This window comes from Lytechinus variegatus, chromosome 15, assembly GCF_018143015.1.
Source record: "Lytechinus variegatus isolate NC3 chromosome 15, Lvar_3.0, whole genome shotgun sequence".
Classification (NCBI taxonomy): Eukaryota; Metazoa; Echinodermata; class Echinoidea; order Temnopleuroida; family Toxopneustidae; genus Lytechinus; species Lytechinus variegatus.
In genome coordinates, this window is record NC_054754.1 from 21,094,524 (window position 1) to 21,120,088 (window position 25,565).

Here is a 25,565-nt window from a genome sequence, read left to right on the forward strand (position 1 = left end):
TGTTTTTTATTGTTTGAATTATACAATATTTCATTTTCTATAGATTTGACAATAAGGACCAACTTGACTGTACAATAAAGTATTAACCAATGCTAATTCTATATGGTCCGGGAGAAACTTTAAAATGTCATACCTTATTTTACATCCGATTTTGATGAAATTATGCTTGTTGAATTTTTTTCTTTTCATTCAAATCAACTTTTTGTTGGGATGGACTTGTCCTTTAACTTTCTTTAAGTGATGAATTATTTCTTCACAAATTTGCATGAAAAATATGATTAGTATTAAAAGAAAAAAAATTGATCCCTGATTAATTTCTCTCAAAACACGAGGTAAATATGTTGTTAAGACACAAGTCTTGAATGAATTCAGGGTTCTGTTACACAATGGATACAATCAATCATACAATTAATTGTAATCAGCTATGATTAATTGAAAAGGCAATTGCAACCATTTAAAATTGATTGTAGAAATTGCTTGTATGTCCTCATGTCACATTCCCCGCAACTTGCATTGATTGTATATGAATACAACACTATGTGATATATTATAATTCGAAGCTTAAGTGAAGCAGCTTTCATTTCGAGGCAAGTTCTATGACTCAGTATTAGGTATCAAAAATACCGCTTAAGTGCTTGGAACGCAGACAGTGACCACTTGTCACATAATGGTATTTCTGGTTAGACAACATATCACAGTTATGTCGCAAATCTAAAGCTCACAATCACTGAGGCAGAATCTCGATTGGCTCTACTGATGACACATAATTACAGTTATTTTGATTTCTTGGCCAAATTCTAGGATATGCAAATTAAGAAGGAACGCCTCATAAAAAGAGGAAGCCTGTATTATGCTGGAACCCAATGTTATCACAACTTAAATGGGGCTTGGTATGAAATAGCAGTATGTGCTACTTATTATGAAGGGGGGGGGGGCTGAATTTGAAATACATGTAATACATGTATTAAAAAAACACCCAATACAGACATAATTTCCTTTATGGACGAAATAAATTGAATTGAATTAACAATTAAGCGAAGTTAAGGATTTTTTTTACATGTTTCCAAAGTGACTTGCAACAGAAGAAATACTCCCTAATATATCTAGAGTAGAGAAGATTACATTGTTGACAGAAGGGTAAATAAACAAAATGTAGTTTTGTACAACAGAAATTTGAAAATACTAAAAGTAACATTACTCATCCTTAATACAAACATGTAATATAAGGTTTTTTCAACTATGGCATGCCAAAGCTTAGCAACAACCGAACATGATGGCTCAGTGGTAGAGCGTCCGCCTCAAGAACGGGAGGTCGTGGGTTCGATCCTCTGCCGAGTCATACCAAAGACTTATAAAAATGGGACCTTCTGCCTTCTTGCTAGGCGCTCAGCATTTGGATTGGAGAAGGGTAATAATAACATATGTTATGCAGGGCCCGCTGGTAGAGCAGTTTCCTAACTGAAGTGGTTACCCTGGGTAAATAAAACATTATTATTATTATAACCGTAGTATGAGGTGCAAGCACTTCTTATTCATTGTACTGATTTTTCTATTCAGTTGACTGTATTTATTTGATATGAATTAGTTTGAAACAAAGTAAAAATGAAAGGGAACTTTATGTTGCTAAGCTTTGCCAAAACATATCTGGGACCCATTTCATAAAACTTGTTACAATAACAATTTACACTGACAGTTAAATGCTACTGATATCCTTCAATCTGACTGGCTGATAGTAAATTTGTTAAGAGAAATCGTGCAAATGTATCATAGCAAGTCTTGAAATGGAAACCAGAACACAGACTTATTTACGACAAATCATTTTGTTTTAAAGAAGGGAATAATGATTACATTGAATGATAATGGTCTTTGGTTTGCTATCTTTTAAAAAGGAGAACCTTGAACTTCAGTTGATTCTGGGCCCCCATTGCATGAAAGTTACTATTATGGTAACTTTGCCATCCAATGATAACTACAGTATCACGGTAACGAGGCTCAACAGCCAATCAGAATCAAGGATTTCAGGGAAGTTACCATTGGATGGCAAAGTTACCATAATATTTTGATACTTTTGTGCAACAGGGCGCTGGGCAGTAATAATTGAGCTGGGACCTGTAACATAAAGCTTAGCAATCGATCATTTGGCTGATTTCTACGATTGAATGCATTGATTATTGTGTATGATCAATCATAGATATCAGCCTTATGATCAATTACAAAGCTTTATGTTACGGGGTCCAGGGTTGAAGATACATGACCTTGTCTTAATGGAGAAACTTACATCAGGGGTCTGTAACATAAAGCTTAGTGATTGATTGTGACACTGATTTCTATGATTGATTGCATTGATTATTGTGTATGATCAACCATAGATATCAGCCTTATGATCGATTACAAAGCTTTATGTTACGGGGCCTTAATAATGATATTGACTTAGTCTATACAGAAAACAGATAAAGGTAAAGCTACCATTCTTTTTTTCCAGACAAGATGGCTTGGAATTAAGACTAAATTAACCTACCAAAGTAAAAAGAAGAGAAGAAAAAACAAAAAAGTAGATATCTTTTTTTTCTATCTTGTCCCTGCCTGCAGAAACGCTCTTTTGGTAACTAAAATATATTCATATCTAAACTTGATCTAGTATCAACCTTCAAAGATATAACATGTACATTTTATTTAATTTGAAGCAAATACAATTTGTTCCTAAATATGGCAATGAATGAATGAAAAACTCTTAAAATGACACTTTTATCAATGAACATGTACAATATCTATCTTACTAGTAACATACATAGAAGATACCAGCTTCAGAAAGAAATGGTTTTCTTCATGTTGAGGTTTTCAAACAGAAGGACTTAACTCTCTTCTTTACAATTGCGTAAATTTGGTACCAAAATGATGAGTTAGGCATGTGTAGAGAGTCTGGTTTCAACCACTTTAAAAGAGAATGAAACCCTTGGAGCAAGCTAGCTTGTGTGAAAACAGAAAAGTCAGAGCAACGGAAGTTTGAGTACATTTGGACAAGCAATTAAAAATGCTGAGTATTCGAATGCTGAAATCACTAGTAAATCTTCCTATGCAATACCCCCCCCCCAAAAAAAAGACCCTGAGATGTCACATATATTCAACTGTCCACATTGGACACTGAAATCATACCCCCAAACATCTCTCTTTTCTGCTTATTCTAATGATATAATAAACCACTCATCCATGATATAATGTTGTGAAGACTCCATGTCCTCTCATAAAAAAGAACACCGGTTGCATACCTCAAGTTTTATTCTAAGATATAATATATCAGCATTAATTCTACAGCAATCCATCGTTTCGTGGGAACGCTGGAATGAGAAAAGTGTTACCTGAAATCCGATGGCATTAACCGGGTTCTGGAACAACTGAGTCAGGAGTATTGGAGTTCAGGCCTTCTGTTTATAAACTCTCAATATTCCAAGTGAGTCAGAAAAAGCTGTTCAACACCTCAGATAATCGCCAATTTGATGAAAAAAAACCACATCATGAACACAACGCTTTAAAATTTCCCCTGGAAGTGTACCTTCTCCCAAATAAATTGATAACATTTTCATGTGGTGTGTACATGTATGTTTACGCTTGGAGAATCGGGGGAGGGGTGGTTTCACAAAGAGATTAAGCGTGACTCAAAGAATTACACTTAAATTTCAGCTGCATGTGGTATACCTCCCCTCTCCACATTGGTCGGATTATGCATCTGGAGCATATGCATTCAAGCATGACTTAATTCTTTGTGAAACACCACCACCACCCCCCCTTCCCCCTCGGATGTATTTCTGCTGCAATGTAAAATTGATGCCAAAAGAATATATTAATGAATGCAGACATCCACGATGCTGCAGTAAACCGCATTGCAGTCACTTCTCAAATCAAATTCTCTTGTTAATTCAATTAAAAATGTATCTGTCTGCTCGCATACATTCGTAATTCCAAAGCTTTGTTATTCCGAAGGTTTGTATTTCTGAAGGTTTGTAATTCCCGAAGGTTCGGTAGTCCGAAAACGAAATGAGGTTCGTTTGTCCGAAAACGAAGTGAGGTTTGTAATTCCGAAGGTTCGTTTATCCGAAAACGAAATGAGGTTCGTAATTCCGAAGGTTCGTTAGTCCTAAAACGAAATGATTAACGAACCTTATTTCGTTAACGGAATTATGAACCTTCGGAATAAAGAACCTTCAGAATTACGAAGTGTAACCCTGTCTGCTACCCTTTAGGCTCGTATTCTTGAAAGAGGTTTCAAATGTGCCATGGTCCAAAAACATGGACCATGCAGAATTGTGTACATAATTACTCTTATTGCAATGCATACACTTGGGAAAGTCCTATGATAAATGCACGCGTTAGGCAAAGGGCACCTTCAATTGAAGAGCAACAGTACAAGAAATCTGAATAGTCAATGGTTTTGTACCAGGGTGTACCATTGAAACAAACCTCTTTTGAGAATATTGACCTTGACTACACTGACATTCACTGCAACCATGCATCATTGTGACACAAATCAAATTTAACATCACAGCAAAGAATACCTCCGACTATTCAAGCACAAAAACAATATACCCAATAAAATGTTACCAAATTATTCGGAAAAAGATACTATTTCAATATAAGAGTATACTGTTTATGATGTGCTTTCCATCAAATTAGTGATTTTTTAGGTGCAAAGTTGTTTTTTTTTCTGACTCACTCCATAAAACATAGCACAATTTTACAGGGAACTGTTTTTCTTAAGGTTACTAGTAGTATGTAAACAATTTGTTGATAACCAGCACACATAATTCACAGCAGAAAAAAAATCTAAACACACTTATCAAAACAGAAGAAATGTCAGCACAAATCAAATTAATGTGCAAAGGAAGCAACGAATTTGAATTTTAGCAAAATAATAAAATACAAAAATGGAAGCATTTAAACCATGAATAGATAAGTTTTGGAATTCCATGTCTGGCAAATGAAAGATTGGCAAATGAAAGGTTTTTCTTCAATGTAACTAATATTTATAAATCACTCTTCTGCTTTGATTCAATTCATTTTCTTCCCAATAAATTTCAAAATGTTGATTACAATGCAAAAAAAGGAGTACAAGCATATGTTATATTTAAGAATCCCTAAAGCATTTGACCAAAGACTGCAGGAGTCACATGCACAAAAAACAATGGATGGGACTATAGGATTAGTCCCATTAATACACATTAATGTTAGACCCAAACATTGTTGCTGTTAAGTGACATAGCTTGACTGTGATCATGAAGGCAACTGATAAGCAATCTTTGTACTACCAGTATATAATACTCTTCCATAATAAGATGCCAATGCATTAAATGCTCCTACTAACTATTACATCCTTTCCCTTAATAGAATACCCTTACAATTGGAGAGGAAAAAAATATTGTTTGGTACAATACCTTATGAAAAAAAAATGCTGTTTGACTTTATATGATTATCAGACTTTCCGCTACTAGTGCGAAAAGGAGATTATAATAGATGTTGGGGATTATTTAAGCTTCAAATGGATTCTGCAAAGGAATCAAAGCCGAGTAGACGGGAAGAAGCAAGATTAGTGGGATAATCAGATCAGTAGAATAAACAAAGTAAACATATAACAATCCTTGTATATGAAAATGTAGAAAACTGAATACATAACATCATCGACAGCATAAGGACCCTAAAATGTACGGCTGCATACATAGAAGAAAGCATGATGGGAAATTGAAGATATGATAAATTTTAACAATTTTCCGTTACAAGAACAAAATATCTCGATTCTTGCGATGCAGGAGTAACATGAAACATTGCAAGAGACCCATTTTAACAGACAATTCACATATTTCACACTCGAGATTTCATCCATAATTCCATACTGAAGGACATCAACATATTCTATACTGTTCACAGAATGGGTATTTACTGTACATGTATATAGAGTAAGGGCCTGGCTTGTACATACTTGGTGCAAAAAAATTTAAAAAACAAAGCTCAGCATCACCTTTTTTAGTACAGAATCAATAGGATATAAAATGAAATTCATTAATATCCCACAGTGGCGACAAAAAGAAAAAGAATTGAAGTTCACTCCAACTGATATTACCACAGGAATTTAATCTATGATTTATCAATGTCTGATTGAAATATTTTTCCAGGAAATTTTTCACTGAAAATAGATTACTGATTCCTTTTCTTAAAAGGTAAAAAAAAATAGAAGATATGATTAAAACAAACCTTCTTTTTTACCCCTACAACATAGGGATCCTCTAATGGTTTTTATTAACTTGATTTAGTTGCATTGCATTGCATTGCTCATTACAGCTAAAATTACAGGTAACATGAAAACTACTATCTTTTTGTAATTCCCACAATAACTTCACTCGTTGGAGTTAGGTCTCTCTCTATCAGGAAATGATGGAGCCGTTCACGGTCTTACAGGACAATCATGCTAAAACCAGGATGATCACTTAAGACCATATAGCATTATCCACATTCTATGTCCTTCACTGGATTTGGTTCTGCTATTAGAAAGCTTTATAGCACTTAAGCATCGCTACATTGGAGAACGCGAGACTTGAAGGGGACCCGCTGACTACTGTAATCTGTAAATCCTGCAGACTTTGCACAGGGAACATGCTGGTCCTGTAGCCAAGTGGTAAACACGACCGAACATGGGCATCTCCATGCACAATGATTAGAATACTATCAAGAGTCTTGCACTGTTCACCATGAAAGCATTGTGTGGTCCTTCTAAACTTCTAACATCCTCGACACTCTCTCCTCTTCTTAAAGTTGACCTTTGACATCTCATCTGAAATTAAATCTCGTAAATCACAGTTCTATCTCATCAGTTACTTCATCGAATGATTCAAATGATTGAAATGCCATGCATAATGAATGATTGCCAATTTGATGTGGCTGTAGAGATTAGATTCCGTCCGCTCACCCCACAAAAAGCAATTCTTACAATACTGTTGAGGATTGCAATTTTCAACAAGAAAGAGAGACAGATGTAGCAACCTCGAGTAAGGGGATGGATGGCTCCGCCCCCCAAAGGAGTTGTCCACGTTTGAAAGGGCCAATTACAGCAGAGTATAGGTGTACGTCCACCAATCAGGAGGCAGCATTATCTCTGGTCTATCACGACTGGCTCAAAAGTACCTGCTGACATTCTGCCATGCAGTAAGTGGGGAAGTAAAAGAGGAAAAAAAGAAGGTGTGAATGATCAACGAATAGGTTAACAAAAAAAATAAATAAAATAAAAGTTGGATTCATCGGTACACTGTGCAACAGTGTCATTCACTTGAACAAACTTCCGAAGATTTTTTTTTCCCCCTCTTTCTTCACATATCCATAAATTGCTAACACTAATTTCAAGCAACTTTGAAAACACTTCACCACAAAAGTTAAACAGAAATAAAAAAATAAAATAACTTTTGCTCAGGCAGAGTAAACAACCAGGACCCTGTTACACTAATGTTAGCAAATTTATTGTACGCTTGATATTCAGGATAAATTGCACATTGCAGTCAATGCAATAAATTGTAGAAAAATGATGTACGATGATTGCTTTGCTTTTTATTACAGGTCCCAGGTGCCCAATCCAATTTTATTCATTTTTTTATTTGTGTCCATTTTTTAGAATAATTTACACAGAAAAAGTCCCATTGAGTGTTAATAATCCCCTTTTCTGGAGGGAGAGGGTTGTCCATTTTTTCTGTGAATAGCCGCCCCCCCCCCCCCCCCCCCGGGTAATTCCTGGATCTGCCCCTGTGCAGGGCATATCTGTTCACTGAACTGAATAATTTGTCACGTTCTCCTTTTGACTCACCTGTTTTTTAATTGTTGACTCCCTAGTGCTGTTGAACCGTCTCTTGCAATATAAAGCTGCAGCCCCTCCTCTGGATGGGAAAGTAAAATACAATTATGGATTGTAAGGCCTTGTTCAAACATTGCCTAACAAAGTTAAAGGACAAGTCCACTCCAACAAAAACTTGATTTGAATAAAAAGAGAAATATTCAACAGACATAACACTGAAAATTTCATGAAAATCGGATGTAAAATAAGAAAGTTATGGCATTTTGAAGTTTCACTTCATTTAGGGACAGTGATTTTCCGCGATCGCGGAAAACGGACGGAATTCACGGAAAAGGCCTTTTGAAACGGAAAGTGGCATTTCAAACGGAAAATCACGGAAAACGTATTTTCCCTCAAAATACACAGAATAGCAACAGAAATTACTCCAAAATAACAACAAAATGAGAATATCAAATGGCCACAAAACCCCAGAAAACACGATCTCACTTCGCTACAATCATGACAATTCACACATCGTGATTGCTCTCGACATCAGCACACTCGATAGTACCCCGCGATCGTACCCGGCCGGCCGGGTTGAGCTTCACATCGCTTCAGATCGCTCAACTGCACGGTCGTGTGTTGCTGCCCTCTACGTTTGAAGATGTAACAGCACGATACCGTGGTCTTCAAATCCAAGATGGCGGATTGGCGAAAGTCGTTGACTGATGATAACGATGTCCGAAAAACCCCCAAATTATCGATGAAATTTAATTTCACCGTAAAATAATGCTAATTATGTGAAAGGTGAGGATGTATGCATGCTAAATCAGTTTGAAAAGTCATTAAATACACCAGCCTAGATCCGATTAGAACGGATTCTATTGTGTTGTTGGTACAGTAGCAGATACAAATTTTGGCCAGTGCGAGTGTATGCGCTTTGATTTTGCTATTCAATGTGTAAACGGAATTGTCACTTTTCCGTGTGTACAACGTCTATGGGGAAACGGAATTTCCGTTTTCTGACGTGCTGAAACGGAATTTGTGATTTTCTGAAACGGAAAAGGCCATTTTTTGAAACGGAAAATCACTGTCCCTATTCATTTCACAAAACAGTTATATGCACATCTCGGTCGGTATGCAAATGAGGAACTGATGACATCACTCACTATTTCTTTTGCATTTTATTATATGAAATACTCTTATTTTCTCGTCATTGTCATGTGAAATAGTTTCATTCCTCCCTGAACACGTGGAATTCCATCATTTTCACATTTTGTGCTTCAGGCAAGGAGGTCCTAATCATCAAATTCGTAAAAATTGAAATACTGTATAATTCAAACAACAAAAAAGAAAAAAATAGTGAGTGACATCATCGACTCTCTCTTTTGGATGCAACTGGCTCGTCCATATAACTATTTTGTTAAAAATAAGCAAAACATTGAAATGTCTTAATTTTCTTATTTTACATTCAATTTTGATGAAATTTTCAGCATTGTGCTTGGCTGATTTTTCTCAGGTGGACTTGACCTTTAAGTAACAAATAATCTGGGGGGGGGTGGGTATTGTGTCCAAAGTCAATGTAACATGAGGCAATACAGGTTTTAAAAGAAAATGCTGCAAAAGCGTTCACATCAGTCCCTGACAGGAAGTCATCCTGTGAATACTTCTTCGGTGTTCCACCACACTGCTGAGATTTCCCCGCAACCGGCAGGACCAAGTTCAACCCTGGGTTTAACACTATACCCTACCCTAAACCTAACATAAACCTTATTGCGACCCTACATCTTAGACAGAATTAAGCCCGGAGCAAATGTCGTGCCACCAGTGCAATACACCTGGTGAACATCCTACTCTTTAACAAATAGAATGGTTTTAACATGCTCCTCTACACGGGGCCAACATGTGCATCCTTTCCAATAGGAGTGTTTTCCGACTGCATTCACACTTGCAATAAAAGGTTGGGGCATGCTAACACACAAAGCTAGCTAGCATCAGTTACTTTGTTAAACTTACGGAAGGTTGACTTATATGCAAGTGTACCAGTAGTTTACCACGGTTACCATGATGGTCACTTGTAGGCAACTGAGCCCAAGTGGGGTGTTTCATAAAACTTTACGCACGACTGGAACATGTTCTTAGGTCATAACTCAATTACATAGGGATAACACATCACAAAATAAAGGATCACCAGCTGTGCGTAAAGTCATTTGTAACTTACGAACAGCTTTATGAAACGGGCCCCTGGTCTATTAACTTACCACCTGACATCTCATCTGCTTGGAAGTCCTGTTGGTTGATGATACCTTGGATAACTTCATCTGCATCCACTCTCGTGTTATCTAATCTTCTCTGGGACTCCTCTGCTTCGGCGTGTTTCTGGTGGAGAAAGGACAAAAACTGATAAAACTGAATGGCAATTGAAATTATTAACTATGTATTGCCAAAGGACATATTGACAATGGATGCTAGCATTCCAACCTCAGACCTCGCGGCAGAAATTATTGGGATTAATCTCAACCGACCCCTCTCCTTTCATTGGATCCCATCTCCCTCCATCCTCAACCTTTAGTTATTCTTTTCAAGAGAAAGTTGAAGATATTGACAGAGGATGTTAGTGCCACATGCAATTTAAACCTTATAAATGTATCTCACTCATGTCAATAATTAATGATAAATTACTAATCGTAGCAATGTCTTATTTACCTAGGAAAGCCGATTCAGTTATGACGCTGATCTGCGAGCAGGTGCTGCATAACAATGTTATCAATTACCTTTCTCCAATCTCACTTTTGAGTGTAAGCTAGAAGGCGACAGGACCCATTTTGTAAGTCTTTAGTATGACTCCCAGGGATAGAACCCACGACCTCCTGCTTGTGAGGCAGGTGCTCTAACACTGAGCCACAAAGTCTGTTTTATAAGCATTATTCAGAAACCTACCCTTCTCCAATCTCACTCGAGTGCAAGCAGATGGCGACAGGTCCCATTTTTTAAAGTCTTTGGTATGACTCCCAGGGATAGAACCCACCACCTCTCATTCATGAGGCAGACGCTCTACCACTGAGCCACCAAATAAGTTTCATAAGCATTATTCAGAAACCTACCCTTCTCCAATCTCACTCTTTAGTGCAAGCAGATGGCGACAGGTCCCATTTTTTAAAGTCTTTGGTATGACTCCCAGGGATAGAACCCACCACCTCTCATTCGTGAGGCAGACGCTCTACCACTGAGCCACCAAATAAGTTTCTTCAGCATTATTCAGAAACCTACCCTTCTCCAATCTCACTTTTGAGTGCAAGCAGAAGGCGACAGGTTCCATTTTGTTGTAAGTCTTTGGTATGACTCCCGGGGATAGAACCCACGACCTCTCATTCGTGAGGCAGACGCTCTACCACTGAGCCACCAAATAAGTTTCATAAGCATTATTCAGACACCTACCCTTCTCCTTTCATTGGTTCCTGTCCCTCTCCAAGCGTCCTTCATCTGTTCTTTCTCCGGTAGGTCCGTCAGACTGGTGGCGCTGGAGAAGTGCTCCGTGGTGAAGCCGCCCGATGACGCCGAGTGCGCACTGCTGTACCCGCTTGCCCTCGATTGCTGCGAGTTATAGCTTGATGACCTGGAATGACCGAGTTCAAAGCTCTCCTCCGAAATGCGCGCTTCGGGTTCGGCTGGCGATACTAGACCTGTGCACAGGTAGAGAGGAAAAAAGGGGCAATGAATTTAATAATGAAAGCAGATTTTGTGGTGCATTAATATTCGTGGAAAACCACTCAATTAATTTTGTATCAACTCGCACATTAATGTTCAATACTCTGTATGATGTTTTATCTTATTTGCAAAATAAATATTGAATTGAAAATACATGGGGGAACAGCACATTGTGAAGACTGTTGAAATAAACAATCAAATATTCAAAATTACACAATATTTGCTACAATTTTAAAGAAACCTGTCATTAGGGTAAAACAAAGTTCCTAAAAAAAATTACCATGTAAGAAAAATGTTCTTCATTTAATGGAGACCCAACACACATCTTCAAAGGGTTCTTTCTGTAGGGTTCTCTAATGACTTGAAAAGTAATACAATATTCCAATATCAAAAATACTTGTATAATATTAATAATAATAACATTAGGCATTTATATAGCGCCATCAATCTAAAAAGTCATCTATTCCAAGGCACATTTACCGTTACCCTGGCTTCAGCTCGAGCTACCTTCTCGAGCTCTGTGCATTCAAAGAGATAATCCTGCTGGGAACCCATTCACCTCACCTGGGTTGAGTGCAGCACAATGTGAGTAAATATACTTGCTGTAGGAAAACACACCACGGCTGGGATTCGAACTCACGTCCCTCTGATTGAAAGACGAGAGTCGTAACCACTCGACCAATTAGATATTGCATTATTTCTTGAGAGGCAAATGTAGGAATATTGCCCCAGACCTTTCCAACTTTTTTAATTCAAAATGACACGACATACCTGAAGTGAGTACGTTCGGTCTGTGTTTAGAGCCTTTACTCCTTGTACTATTACTTGATGTACTACTGCTAGCTATACTGCCCCCTCTTGTTAGCTCATCACCATTCCGTACCGATGAATTACCCATGAGTAACGTCTCTGCTGTCATGTCGCACGGTAACTGATGCTGCTTGAAATCCGGCCTGAATAGGAGACAGAGAGAGAATGAAAGTAAAGTAGGTGTATTCTGAAATGAAAATGATAGCAGTAATACTAGTGACATTCTATAGTTCTCAAAAGTGTTATCATGTTAAGCTAAAAGTAAAAGAATACAAGATAACTGTTTTATATTATTAGTCCTGACAGCTGTCGGTTTTTTTTATGACATAAAGATACCCATTTTCATGTTGTAACATAGTCATGTTTTCCCTACCATGGACCTAAGTGTACTTAATAATCCCATCCATCAAAATGAAATTGGAACATATAATACCCTAATCGCTATTTGAGAGCTGCTGTTGTTACTGCTCAATATAAAGCTGGATATGAAAATGAAAAAAATTTGAAAGAAAATTACTTATTTACAAATGATCAAGCATTTACATCTACAGCACCTTTCACAAATGTTTAAAGTCACTTCTCACTGGCCGTATTAAGTCAGGTTTAACTTAAACTCAGGTTAAAAGTTGTGGTTTAAGTATGGAAAGCCAATTGTTATATAAATCACTAAACAGCGGAGATATCAGATTTCAGCTCATTTGGCTCTCAAATCATTCATAATTGTCTAGGAAGTATAAATAGATGATTGTCTTCACCGTCGATGAATCAGGAAAGAGCACAGTATACGTAAGAAACATGTTCAACTGAATAAAACATTTTTGACACATTTGGCTTCCCATAATTTCAGCAGAGAGTTAGACCATGGTCTATCGAAGTTAAACCTGACTTCAGAATATGGGTCTATATTGTAATTAGTTGTTAATTTGAAGTTCAGTCTTCTGTTCTACTTATTCAACTGATTTATTACAGACTTATTTGATCTACATGTACATACTATCATCATCCACAAATTTGAATTTACTCTTGAATGCATGTTACAGTTTCTGTCAAGAAAAACTTTCATATAATGGCAGATTATAGGTCCTGTTTCTCTTCTCTGCTGTGCAAACCCTTCGCTATAGTTAAAGGGGTCTGAATGTAAAGCCTACATTTATAATGACTTGTACATGTAGTGTACTGAAGGCCCTATTGAAACAGAAAGTTGTATTTGTGCTAGTCTTTGTGTCAAGAATGAAGACCCACTTGTTGATCAGACTTTCAATCAGGGTCTGTGTCTGCAGACTACCGTCTGTCCTTCACACCTCCTTTCACTAATAGTCTCCTCCATTATTCCCTCCTCTCATCCATCATTCTTCATTTCAAATAGCTTCGTCCTCGTCAAATATTCATCCTCAGATATCGAATGACCAACAAGACACACATTTCCCATGGAACACTCCCACTCGGTCTTTCTTAGCACAGGATACTCGCATCAAAAATATATGTTGATAAAAGCACAGAGGGATCATAAAATGATATGCTATTTTGTAATAATGATAATAATAACGCAGTTCTTGTATAGCGCATATCACATTATGTCATAACGTCCCTATGTGCTTCCAAAGGACTTGGATATTATTCTGGCTTTAGCTCAGCAGCCTTTTACAGCGCGGTGGCATTTCAAGGAATAAATTCCTGCCAGGTACCCATTCACCTCACCTGGGTAGAGTGCAGCACAATGTGGATAAATTTCTTGCTGAAGGAAATTATGCCATGGCTGGGATTTGAACCCACGACCCTCTGTTTCAAATTCAGACGACTAATCCACTGGGCCACAATGCTCCATGGACAGGCATTGTATACAGACAGGTTGTCAATGAGTAAACCTTAGATCTTACAAGTAAATTAGATGCACCTGTACGCCCTATGTTACTTTGCATAGTTTTTTTTACCCTTTGTTTGGAAGGGGGAGGGGTGAAGGACTAAAAGCCACTGCTACTGCTCCATTCATTTTGTGTACTGAATGTATGAAAATTCATCTATTATTTTCTTGTTTTTCCGAGGGGGGGGGGGCTCACTCATTTTCTCACAAACCTGAAATCCAGATCCCTGCATTTGCATTTCATCTAGGATAAGCTCCTCCTGGCTGGAGACAAGTGTGGCTTAAGGCTAAAGGATATTTATTACAAATTGATGACATTTTAGGGCTCACTCGCTTACTTTCTTGCAAATCTATAACTAAACCCCTTACATTACTCAATATGCCTCTCCCGAAGTAGATCTGACAACAATATTCAAGAGATCAGCCCCTCCCACATGTATCTATGATAAGACTTTCCCCTGTTGAGACAGTGTCACATGTCACAGTGCTAAATCACAAATTGATGACAATTTGGGGCTCACTCGCTTCACTTCCTTGCACATCTACAACTCTGCCCCCTGATACTTTTTACTCAATATCCCTCTTATTACAAAGCAGATCAGATCATCAGACAATAAAAAACAAAGAATCAACCCCTCCTCTTCCTCCTTCCAACTATGATAAGAATTTCCCCTGGATAGGGTCAAGTGTTGCTTGGGACTATTACAAATTGATGACAATATGATATCAACAATTGAGACCTTTCGTTTTCTGTGACGTGCCATGTGGACGTACGAGATTAAGGAATTTTGGGAGCACTGCGCATGCGCGAAGTAATCTGTGACGAGCCTTCTCGTCCACTGACCAAATCTGTGACTCGTATTTGAGGGTTTTGACGTTCGGTGTCATAGTGCTCGAACGAGCGCTAGTTCGTACATGATGACGTCATCCCAGCTTGGAAAAAATGAATGAAGCCGCATCAACACTCGAGTTTCGTTGATTCAGCAGGGCTGGTAAACTGCAAATTACTGCTTGTTACCAGCTTTTCCATTACATTTAGTGTGTCCTGTTTTCAGACACTACATATATCCGATAGGTAATTGATGTTTTATTTCCAAACAACCGTGTTTTTCGGCTTTTTGCGCAAGAGTGCAAATGTTGCACCCACAGTCGCCCCACTGGTTCGTAGCGTGATGCTACGCCTGATTCTCCGGCCAAGCATCGGCCCACGGCCCGCTCGCTATCACGCTGGTATATTATGCTGTGGCGTGGTACGGGTACGTCGACTTAAATCGAAACTGTTTTCATCAATGTACGAACGTGATACTGAACGAGCGGTGTCACCACTTCCGGTGAACTAGGAATACGTTGCAGTCGCAGACAATCGAAATCTCTCTAATAACATGCTCTGTCACTGTCTACTGTACATCACCTCCACCCACCATTGACAACATCAACCGTATCCGCTTCCTTGAAATCGCACCCAAGAGCTGAAGGAAGTATCACAATACCTTCCTAGTTGTCTATTTTCTAAACTAAAACTAATTCTAGTTCTCACTACTGTATCTAGTATGACTAGATTCGCACTTAATTATACAGAGTTGCGTACGGTATTAAAGACTTGACTGCATTGGTCAGATCGTGTCATGAGAACGTGTGCTACTGCGTATCTATCAATAAGATCGTGCGTTGCATAGCATGTACGTGTCGGCATTTAAGTCATACTTAAATCTTTGTCAATTACCTCCCAGGGAACACGACAATTTCTCCCTCATGAAAGCCAAAATCGCCTCTCAAATTTGCAGAATGGAATGGTCTGGGGTGACTATCTTTTCTACATTTTCCCCAATATCTGCCACAACCAATATTCAAGAACATTCTGAAAATCTACAGTAGAATGAGATATGTTTTTTCCGCAACATCTGCTCGCAGTGCAAAAGGTATCCCTAGAACTGAAAGAAATGTCTCCCAAAATTTCAGCAATCACCCCAACCATTGCCCCCCAAAAAACCTTAGAAATGGAAATATAGAGCTAAAACCGGACCCCATCAAATCTCTAATATGCCAATTAATATTAAATAAAAGGAAGAAAACAAAGTTTTGGACCATTCTGAAGTAATTCAGAAGTCTAAATTTCCAGGATGTACAGAGACAAAAAATTGATGGTTTAACAAAAAATATTTAAAATATATTAAAGAATAATTTTCAAGTAATATATACCATTGCAAAACAGCCCTTAGAGTATTTTTTCCCCTCAATAATTTCTATTATGACAACACAACATTAGTACATATAGGTCTTAGTTCATGCCTAAATGTATGTCAAATAAAATTCCATGATAATTGATGAGAATGATGTCGATAATGACCTTTGCAAATACACCGAAGCGCAATCAGTACACAGAACCTCCAGGGCTGGCATCACTGGGTGTGGAGCCACTCTACATTCCACCTGCCCATGTAAGTATACCCTCTATACCAATGCCATCTATACATTACCCACTAATTAAAGGCACTCCCTATAGTTTCCTATCAATCAACACTTGACTCAGGAGGGTCATTCACACAGGGATTTTTTTTAAGAGTGAGCAAACTGCAATATTTTTTTTAAATTTGATTTATGTTGGTTCACTTTAATGTGTAGGCCTATTTGTTAAAAGTGAGTTGCTGATTACAATGTTTGCTTTTATCTTTGAATATGGAAATAAACGAAATGAATTTGAAAATGTGTTGATGACAATCTTGAGCCACTGCATTTTGGCAAAGATCATATTAAATGGGCTCACTCGCCCATAATTTATGAGCGTTACAACTTACAAAGCAATGAAAGCACACAAACCAATGTTATTCTTGTTATATATCGTGCTGCACATTTGGAAAATCAAGAGCTTCTCCGCAATCTGTTCTTCATATTCTATAACTCGTCACGTTTGACCGCAAAGTTGAATATTCAAATCGCATCTGGGCAACTTTACACAGTAAAAACGCTGTTTAAAATTTTTAAACAACACTGCTTAATATATGAACCTTACATTAATTGTTTAAACAGTTTAAACAAGTCTTTAAATGTTAAGCAACAAAGTTTAATTTTCAATATCTAATCTTCAATACATTAGACATGATTGTTTAAACTGTTAAACAACTGCTATAAGGTTCATACAGTAAACAGCATATAAAATCTTTAACAGCATTTTTACTGTGTACGATCTCCATTTTTTCAAGACTGTGAATACTCAGCCATTAAATTTGGACAAATATGTTTCTTACAAAAGTGTCTATTTTCTCAAATTCTTTTTTCAAAATTTTATGAAGTTTTTAATCATAAAATAAAGAGACTAACGTTCATATCCCTGGTCATATACAGAGCACAGCCAAAACCAAAATGGCTGCTCTTACTGTACAAAAAGCCATCAAACATCAACAACAATTACATATACAAAGGAATCTGTCAGAATGCAATCAACTTCCACCTAATCATCTCAGGCAGATTACGAAAAGGTCACTGCCTTGACAAATCCATACCATCCTATTCAGTAACATTTCAAAAATTCCTTTGTTAATACTGAATAAATGCAGTGTGAACTGGCCTTGCGACGTTCATTAAAGACACTCCCTACTGATTCCAATCACAAGTTCACTCAATCGTAAACACCAGTCATAACACCTCAAGGGGTGTCTGACACTTATTCCCAGAAGAGTGCTTAGCCCCTGAAGGTGTCGACATCAAAGTACTATGGAGGCGTTAATTGCAACATAATTAAGAGATAATCAAATACCTATTTAATGTTGACAGACAAGGAGGAATAGTTATTGCTATTACTGATAAGGAATAAAGAGAAGATTTCAAATCAAAGCTTTAGTATAGGCCTATTTAGCATTGATATTTCTTCATAATTCATTTTTACACTTTTATAGGACCTAGAGAAAAGTCCTGTTGACAATCAGACATGGGACGCATTTCATAAAGGACTTGCAACTTTTGTAACTATGCCATTATGGCAACTACCATGAAAACCTTGATGATTGGCTGCTGAGTCCTGTTACAATGGTAGTTGCCATTATGGCAAAGTTACACCAGTAACAAGTCCTTATACCCTGGTCACATTTGTTCTACGGCGACCGTACGGCGAGTCGAAAACAGCCCTTTTTTATTTTTTTTGTACCAGTTACAAATAGGTGGTTTGAATAAAAATGAATAAAACAACTGTTTTCGACTCGCCGTACGGCCGCCGTAGAACAAATGTGACCAAGGTCTTAATATGAAACTGGCCCCTGATCAGAAGCTGAATTTTTTTTATCAATTAGGGTTTTTTTTTCTTTAAAATTTCACATAATCTTTATGGCCACCACAATCATTCACCACAGCACATGAATAGTCCTACAGTATATGGGTCACAAATACTTGTAAAAATGTAAGCCTATTTAGCTATGGAATTTTGACCCTTTTTTTCTTGATTTTAGTATATATGACAACTTGACGTCTGATTGGTTGAATAAATGAAATAACAAGCAATTTTCTCAATTCCATTCATTTCTTGTTTATGAGAAAGACTGTGATAGCTACCCTCCTATTAACTTTGCAGGAGGAAAATAGAGAATTTACCAAATTTTATGGCAAAGAGAGAGAGATAGACACTGTTCTCACTGTCTTCCTAAAACTAGTTTAGTGGAAACTAGTTTAACGCGTAGTGAGAAAGGTCAAAGCGATCTTCCAAACCGGTTCATTAAACCACCTCGCGATGTAGTTTTCAAAATCGCTTTGCCTCATTAAACTGATTTTAGCATTAGGACACAACTGTTCTTCGCGAAGCAATCTTCACACATTTTAAGCGCTCTACTCTACACACTTTATGTTGAATGCCTTTGATGTGGTTTCGAATTTCGTACGTAGCGTGACACCCCCAATGAGAGCGTTCCCCTAGCAACAAGATCGCTTTACCTAAAGTGATTTTGAAAACCACTTTCGGGTGATCAAATAGTAATGCTAGCAAAGTGATCTTACAAACTGGTTTCCTGAACCGGTTTCCAATAAACTGGTTTTAGAAAGAGTAATGAGAACGGGGTCATAGAGCGAGAAAGAGAGGGAGAGAGAAAAAAATCTAGACAAGAAAATCGATCAACACATCTAGCAGCCGGGCAACAAAACATGAACTCTTAACTCATGGAAATACAAAATAAAAATACTCGCTTAACATTCCATCATGGACTGAAACATATACAAAGGAGCACAAACACATTGTTTCAAGGAAAATTCAAGTTTGTTATACCATTAAAGGGTAAATCCATTCCAAAATTAAGAAAATTTCAAGAGAAGCAGATGAATAATAAAACAATAGAAGGTTGAACAAAAATCCAATGTGAACTTGACCTCTTATCTTGGGTCTTTATATGAAAAAAAACCCATTAAAATACTATTCAATGATTATTTTAATTGCAGTTGATTTTGAAACTTACGATTGAACTTACATTGGCGACTCAAAAATGGAATACTTCTTGAATCCAATTCAAAGTTTTTTGTTTTTTCAAAATGAGAAGTGAAGTTTTTTTTCTAACGTAATAACATTTGATTGACAATGAAAACCTTGCACTTTGCAAAATGTCAGGTGGACTATATGAAATGTTACACTATAAACTTATGACATTATTTTAGAAGAAATGATTGAAAATCACTACATGTCATTCGCATGCATGGTCTAGACATATAAAGAATTTTTGTTGAAATATCAGCATTTTTTATTATTCAGGGTTTCCTTGATTCCCTAGATAGAGTTCTCTACATGCCTTTTCCCACGTGAATCTTGAACCATCATTGCAATGATGATTGCAATTCACACAATTTGTACCGTAATTTGAGTGGAACTTAACTGGAATTCACCTCCCGAGTAGAATTTTCAATTCATGATTGTGATTAGCATTTGTAATTCTAGTTTGGTTTCACACGTGCTAAAAATTTGTCACAAGCCTAGTATTTTTCACTGGAATCATCATTGCAATTTTTATACCGTGTGAAAAGGCGATAAAATGGATAAAATATTACCACTATTGCCAAATTTCTAAAATACATTTTTTTTCTAGACTGTCCTTTTTATTTCGATATTAAGATATAGGATCATGATTTACAACTTATGAATTGTAATTTTTTTTACAGGGTTTGTTTTAAGTTTTGCTTAAATTGTTATATGAATTAATCATGCATTTTTTGTATTACAGGGCACTAATCAATACTCAGAACAAAATGTCCACTCTAAATATCTGAAATGTTAAATCAGCAATTATGTTTTTTGTCTTTGTTTTTTTTTTACTTTATTTTTTTTCTTTTAATTGCTGCTGTTTTGTTCTACCAGGTTGAGATCTTTGTTTTCAATCTCAAAAGTTGATTGGAAGATATTGTTTTGTATTATTATCAGTAATGAATGTAAAAAGGGAGTAGCCCAGATAGGCCAATGGTTTTTTGTTACTCCCTCACATCCCACTCATTACTCTATGTTTTATCTTGTTATTTTTTGTCTAAATTGTACAACTGTAATTGTTGTTTTTACTCAATTGCATTACCTCACTATGTATTTTACCCTGTTTTTTTAAAAGATGTGAAATAAATGAATTCGAATTTCTAATTTGAATTTTTTTTCATTGAAAGGTTGGAGGAATGACAACCTTTTTTAAATGTTGCATTTACCCCCGTTTGAATGGTTCGATCCAACACTTAGAATATTGGATTCAGCTTTATTCAAGGTTGGATATAAAATTTGGAAATTCTGGGACCTGTCACTCCTCAAACCATGGTATTGGTGATTTAACATTTTTTCGTCCACGCAACATGCATTTTGGTTGTCTTTATCATTTATCAACTGCATACCTTAATGTAATGGGGCAATTGTGTGTAATGTTTAATGTTATTGAAAAAAACAACTTCTTGAACATAAAATAAAAGTTCATAATACAAGTACGTCTGCATTTGCACATGCCACAGCTGTCCTTGCACAGTCAAGTTCAAACTCAGGCCAAACATTCCGATCAATTTATCTTCTTTTCTTTCCAGTCTGGCCTTGTTTTGAATAAAGATCAAAGGAAACTTCATTTTCTGTCAGTCACAAATAACTCTCTTTACAAACATATGGGTCTTGTAAAGTTCATGGAACTTTCATAGTTAAATCCTGATTGATAGTTTCATGAAAGTGAGAATCAAAATATGCAGTGTCCCTCTTTGAAAAAGGTCGCTTTCTTTCTTTCAATGCTCAACCAATAAGACTCATAAGTAGTGCTTTCTCAAACAACAAATGCTATAATACATACAATTGTGTTATTTATTCAGAATCAGAATAAGTATTTTTTAAATACTTTAAAGAATATCCCCTGAAGGGAAGTATTATTCAAATCAATGAAATGTACTTTTTTTGGAATTTAGAGTTTTAGAAAACCAGGTTTCGTTATCAGGCCACAGGTGTATTGGAATATTATCTGAAACTTCTCTCAAGAAAGACAGTTAGCTGGCTTTATGGGTGGCCGCTGGAATTCCATCAATAACTCAATTACACTCAATTCACAAAGAATGGTCATTATTATGATTAAGCCTGAGTCGAATCGATTTTAAAATCGGTGTTCGATCGATGTCATCGAACACCGGTGCAGATTTTGCAAAATCGGTGCATCGAAAAAAAAAAAATACGTTGGCCGGCCGATTCGTTTGGTTTACACAATCAATCATCAAAATATCAGTAATGTCCAACTTTACTACTACTTACTTGATTTCTATTGCCCCCAAAATGAAACCGAATGAGTAATTATGATGCTATTCACCATTAATTTGAAGTTTATTTCGATCATAGTTCGAGTCTTACTCGTCTGCTCGTGCCGAGATAATTTATGCACGATGAATTCATGAATGGAAGTCATGGCCATCGATCGTGCATGCGCCGTACTGTTCTTTAATCAAACCAGAAAATGGCCGGAAATTGACGCGATCAACGTAAAATAAATCTTGCCTTCATGAACAATATTAAAATCATGACCATAGAACATTATTTAATCGTAATATTTAACAATAATTTGCATATGATAATCATTAATATGAATTTAGAGCTTGATGTGAAACGTTTGTATTTCGTTTCAATTTTCAATGGCGGACATCTCATGACGATCGACTTTACTTCTTGAGTCGAGCTAGTGCACTTGTCTAAAAAAAATAATCATCACGTCAGGATTGATTCTCGAACATTGTCTACATGCAAAAACTCTGTTCAAGTTCGTAATATCACCATATAATATCATTTTACATGACAAAACAGAGAAAATTGCGTTTGATATTTTTTCCCATCAATTTGAAGCTAGTTTGTGCCCAACTTTGGGCTCTGATTTCATGAATGGGAAAATATGTCATACGTCATCAAACACGCATGCGCATTGTGCTTATTTTCTCGGAGCTTGGAGGAGACGTCCAGAGATGGAACAATAGAAATAATCCCAGTATTATTTCTTCCATATGAACATTACATACTTTGCTGACATCGTCAATATTCTTAGTATGACCATAAAATCTTGTTAAATCGTAATAATTTAGATGAATTTAGGGCTCGATTCGAAACATTCGTATTTATTTTGATCGCATGCTCAATTGCGTCTAAAAAACTGGATTGTCATTATCAGGATTAATTCTCGAACATCGTCATAACTCATATTCCACAATCTTTCCTCACAATCGTTATATCAGCATTGAATAGCAATTCAAATGACCATCCAGAGAAAATTACGTATTTATTCCCATAAATTTATTTGGAGCTCATTTTGGATCCAACTACACAATCTCAGGCAAGTTACAGCGCTCTCCGTTGATTGCAATTGTTTGCTGGCGCTGACGTCAAGCACGCCTGTCGTTTCGGGAGAGTGAGTGTACGGAGCTAGCTGCGGACGGGGCTGGTGAATGGACTGCGAATGCTAGTTGACCGAAAATCATTCGGATCGACTCTGCGTGATTCATGTCTTTATTATTGTTTCATTTTAAACTTATATGTTGTCATCTGCAAATATCATTGTTGAAGATATTTTGGGAAGAATTCTGCTTTGGTCCCCGGCCTTTTTTGTGTGTTTTGTGATCATGGAAAATACAAACGAACTTTGCTCTGTCATCTGCTTGTGCAACGCTCACCCGGCCAACGCCAGCGCATACCGTCAGTGCGTAGTGCATATGCAAAGCGCATCGCATCGACGCAAAAACAAAAGACTAAATTTTCCCCGCCTTCAATATTCGATGCATCGATGTTCGATCGAATTAGAGTTGTCGAACACCGGTTTTCAAAATAATCGATATCTGTTATACAGGGTGAAATAGTTCATTCAATAGTTCAATATTAACTGGTTCAAAGGTCACATCATTTTAGAGAGGGTCGGATGGGGTAGGGATAATGGATTGATACCAAGGATAAGGAATCATTTCTACTGAGAGATGGGGGGGGTAAAGCTAGTTAAGTAGACTCAATAAATTAATAAACAAAATAAATGAATATAAATAAACATAAAATATAAAGCCCTGTATACAGCCCACCCTGCATTCATACCTTGCATATGGGCATCTAATAGCAGGCTATGAACAAGCAATTTGAGATACTGAGGCATACCATTCTGCATTCCTATGGCTAACTGACCAAACAGAGCTTGCATACCATTGAACTTCAAACATAACACATTCAAATAACACATGGTCACCTGATCGTATTGATAAAGATCCCATTGCAATAATACTTGTAAGATGAGAAATAAAAGGAATAGGCTCATTCGAGCCTATTACACTAGCAAGTGCTTCTTGAATAATTACGAGTTAAATTGAATACTTATAAAGCATGCAAATGTAACGAATACCTACTCGCAATATAGTGCTTTTCAGACGGGGGGGGGGGGGGTCTTCGTCCCGCCAATTCCCAATGATTATGCTGAGCCCACTCTCAAGTTTCAAAGTACATTTTATCATGAACACTTTTTATGTTGCATATTTTATATTCAAAAGACCAGAAATAAAGAATGTTATACTCATCACATACAGTTTAATAATCTTATTGGGCCTAAATGGCTTATCACTGGACCAATTAATAGTAACTCAATATTGTCAAATTTTTCTAACATGTTAAACTACATTAAAACTACAAATCATAATAATTAATTTTGAAAATCAGTAGAATTTGTTTGTCACCTTGCAATAAAATTGCAATAAACAAAATGTTTTGTTTGTAGTTCTGTAACCTCAAAGTCAATTAAACCATCTGATGCATGGCAAAGGGATCTATGGCATTTTTGAAGAACAAATAATAATCAAATATCTGTGATAAATGACATTCTAGCAGCCACGTAAGACAAACATCACGCATCAAGTTGTACATACCCTACTTGGATCCATTAGTTTAATTTACATTTATAAAAAAGTATATGAAAGATACATCGGCCTACACGAGGCATAACTTTTAACTTTTAAAAAGCAAAGGACATCAATCAGAATATGGAACAGAAAGCAACTAGAATATTTTGCTTTTTTTCTTTTATTTTATCACCTGAAGCAAATTTGGAAAACCCAAGTTCAGATTGTCAAAATCCCATTTCTTAATGTCAAAATGACATTTATAAGACTACTCGCTGTAAATAAATATTTTTATTTAATGCACACCCCCCCCCCTGAAACTGGACTTACATGTACATCATTTTAAAGGCCTGTATTAGGGGGAAAAAACTATGAACCAAGAATTGAAAAGAAATTGACTTCAAGAAGGGTCATGCACCTGGAATAAGCATTTGAATCCAGAGAACTACCAAAGGCAATTTAGTTGGGAAATCTCCAACTCAGAATTGTTTTCATATTTGGATTCTGGAGTATGTTGAAAAAAGAACATTAAATGACAACAAGTCTGAAGTTCCTTGGACTGAAATAGATTGCAATCAGGGACCAATCCAAAGTTGGATTGAAGTTTTCAACCTAATAGATTTAGAATTCAATCTTACTCGATTGAAACTTTCAATCTAATTTTGGATTGGTCCCTGTCCACAATCTACATGTATTTGACTGATTTCCAATCTAGAAAATTTAGTGAGCACAACATATGATGATATAAGGAATAGTCCTAATTATGCGCAAAAAAATAAAATATACTATAATAGATGGTAATAATGATAGAAATGGGCTCTTCAAAGTTTGTTGGCTGAAAATCACCAACCTGAATGTGCACATAACATTGTGGGGCCGTGGCACCTAATTAACTACACCTTAAAGTAAATATCTGATAATGGCAGAATGCTTTTTATTATTTTGTTAATTTCTTTGCACTAACAGCCATTTTCTCCCGGAATCATATCACACATACATGTAGTATTCAAATTTGTATAGTATACCAAAATGAAGTAGCCATTTTGGGAATTCTTTCAGAAT

At 36.6% G+C, this 25,565-nt stretch overlaps 1 protein-coding gene and 1 long non-coding RNA gene across 2 annotated transcripts in view; both read right to left on the reverse strand.

Annotated features, from left to right (window-relative positions):
* Positions 1-1,068: 1,068 nt before the first annotated feature.
* On the reverse strand, positions 1,069-3,984 carry LOC121428813. Its single transcript, XR_005971839.1, has 2 exons — positions 2,067-3,984; positions 1,069-1,950 (listed from the first exon to the last, which is right to left on the reverse strand). It is a non-coding gene; the product is annotated as an uncharacterized LOC121428813 (long non-coding RNA).
* A 160-nt stretch (positions 3,985-4,144) lies between these two features.
* LOC121428482 (protein FAM102A-like) overlaps positions 4,145-25,565 on the reverse strand; it is a 55,697-nt gene continuing 34,276 nt past the window's right edge. Inside the window, exons 4-8 of the mRNA XM_041625110.1 lie at positions 12,284-12,465; positions 11,243-11,487; positions 10,066-10,183; positions 7,838-7,907; positions 4,145-7,178 (exon numbers count right to left, since the gene is read on the reverse strand). Coding sequence (XP_041481044.1) covers positions 7,133-7,178; positions 7,838-7,907; positions 10,066-10,183; positions 11,243-11,487; positions 12,284-12,465 — 661 coding nt within the window. The 3' untranslated portion in view covers positions 4,145-7,132. The remainder of the gene's footprint in view (positions 7,179-7,837; positions 7,908-10,065; positions 10,184-11,242; positions 11,488-12,283; positions 12,466-25,565) is intronic.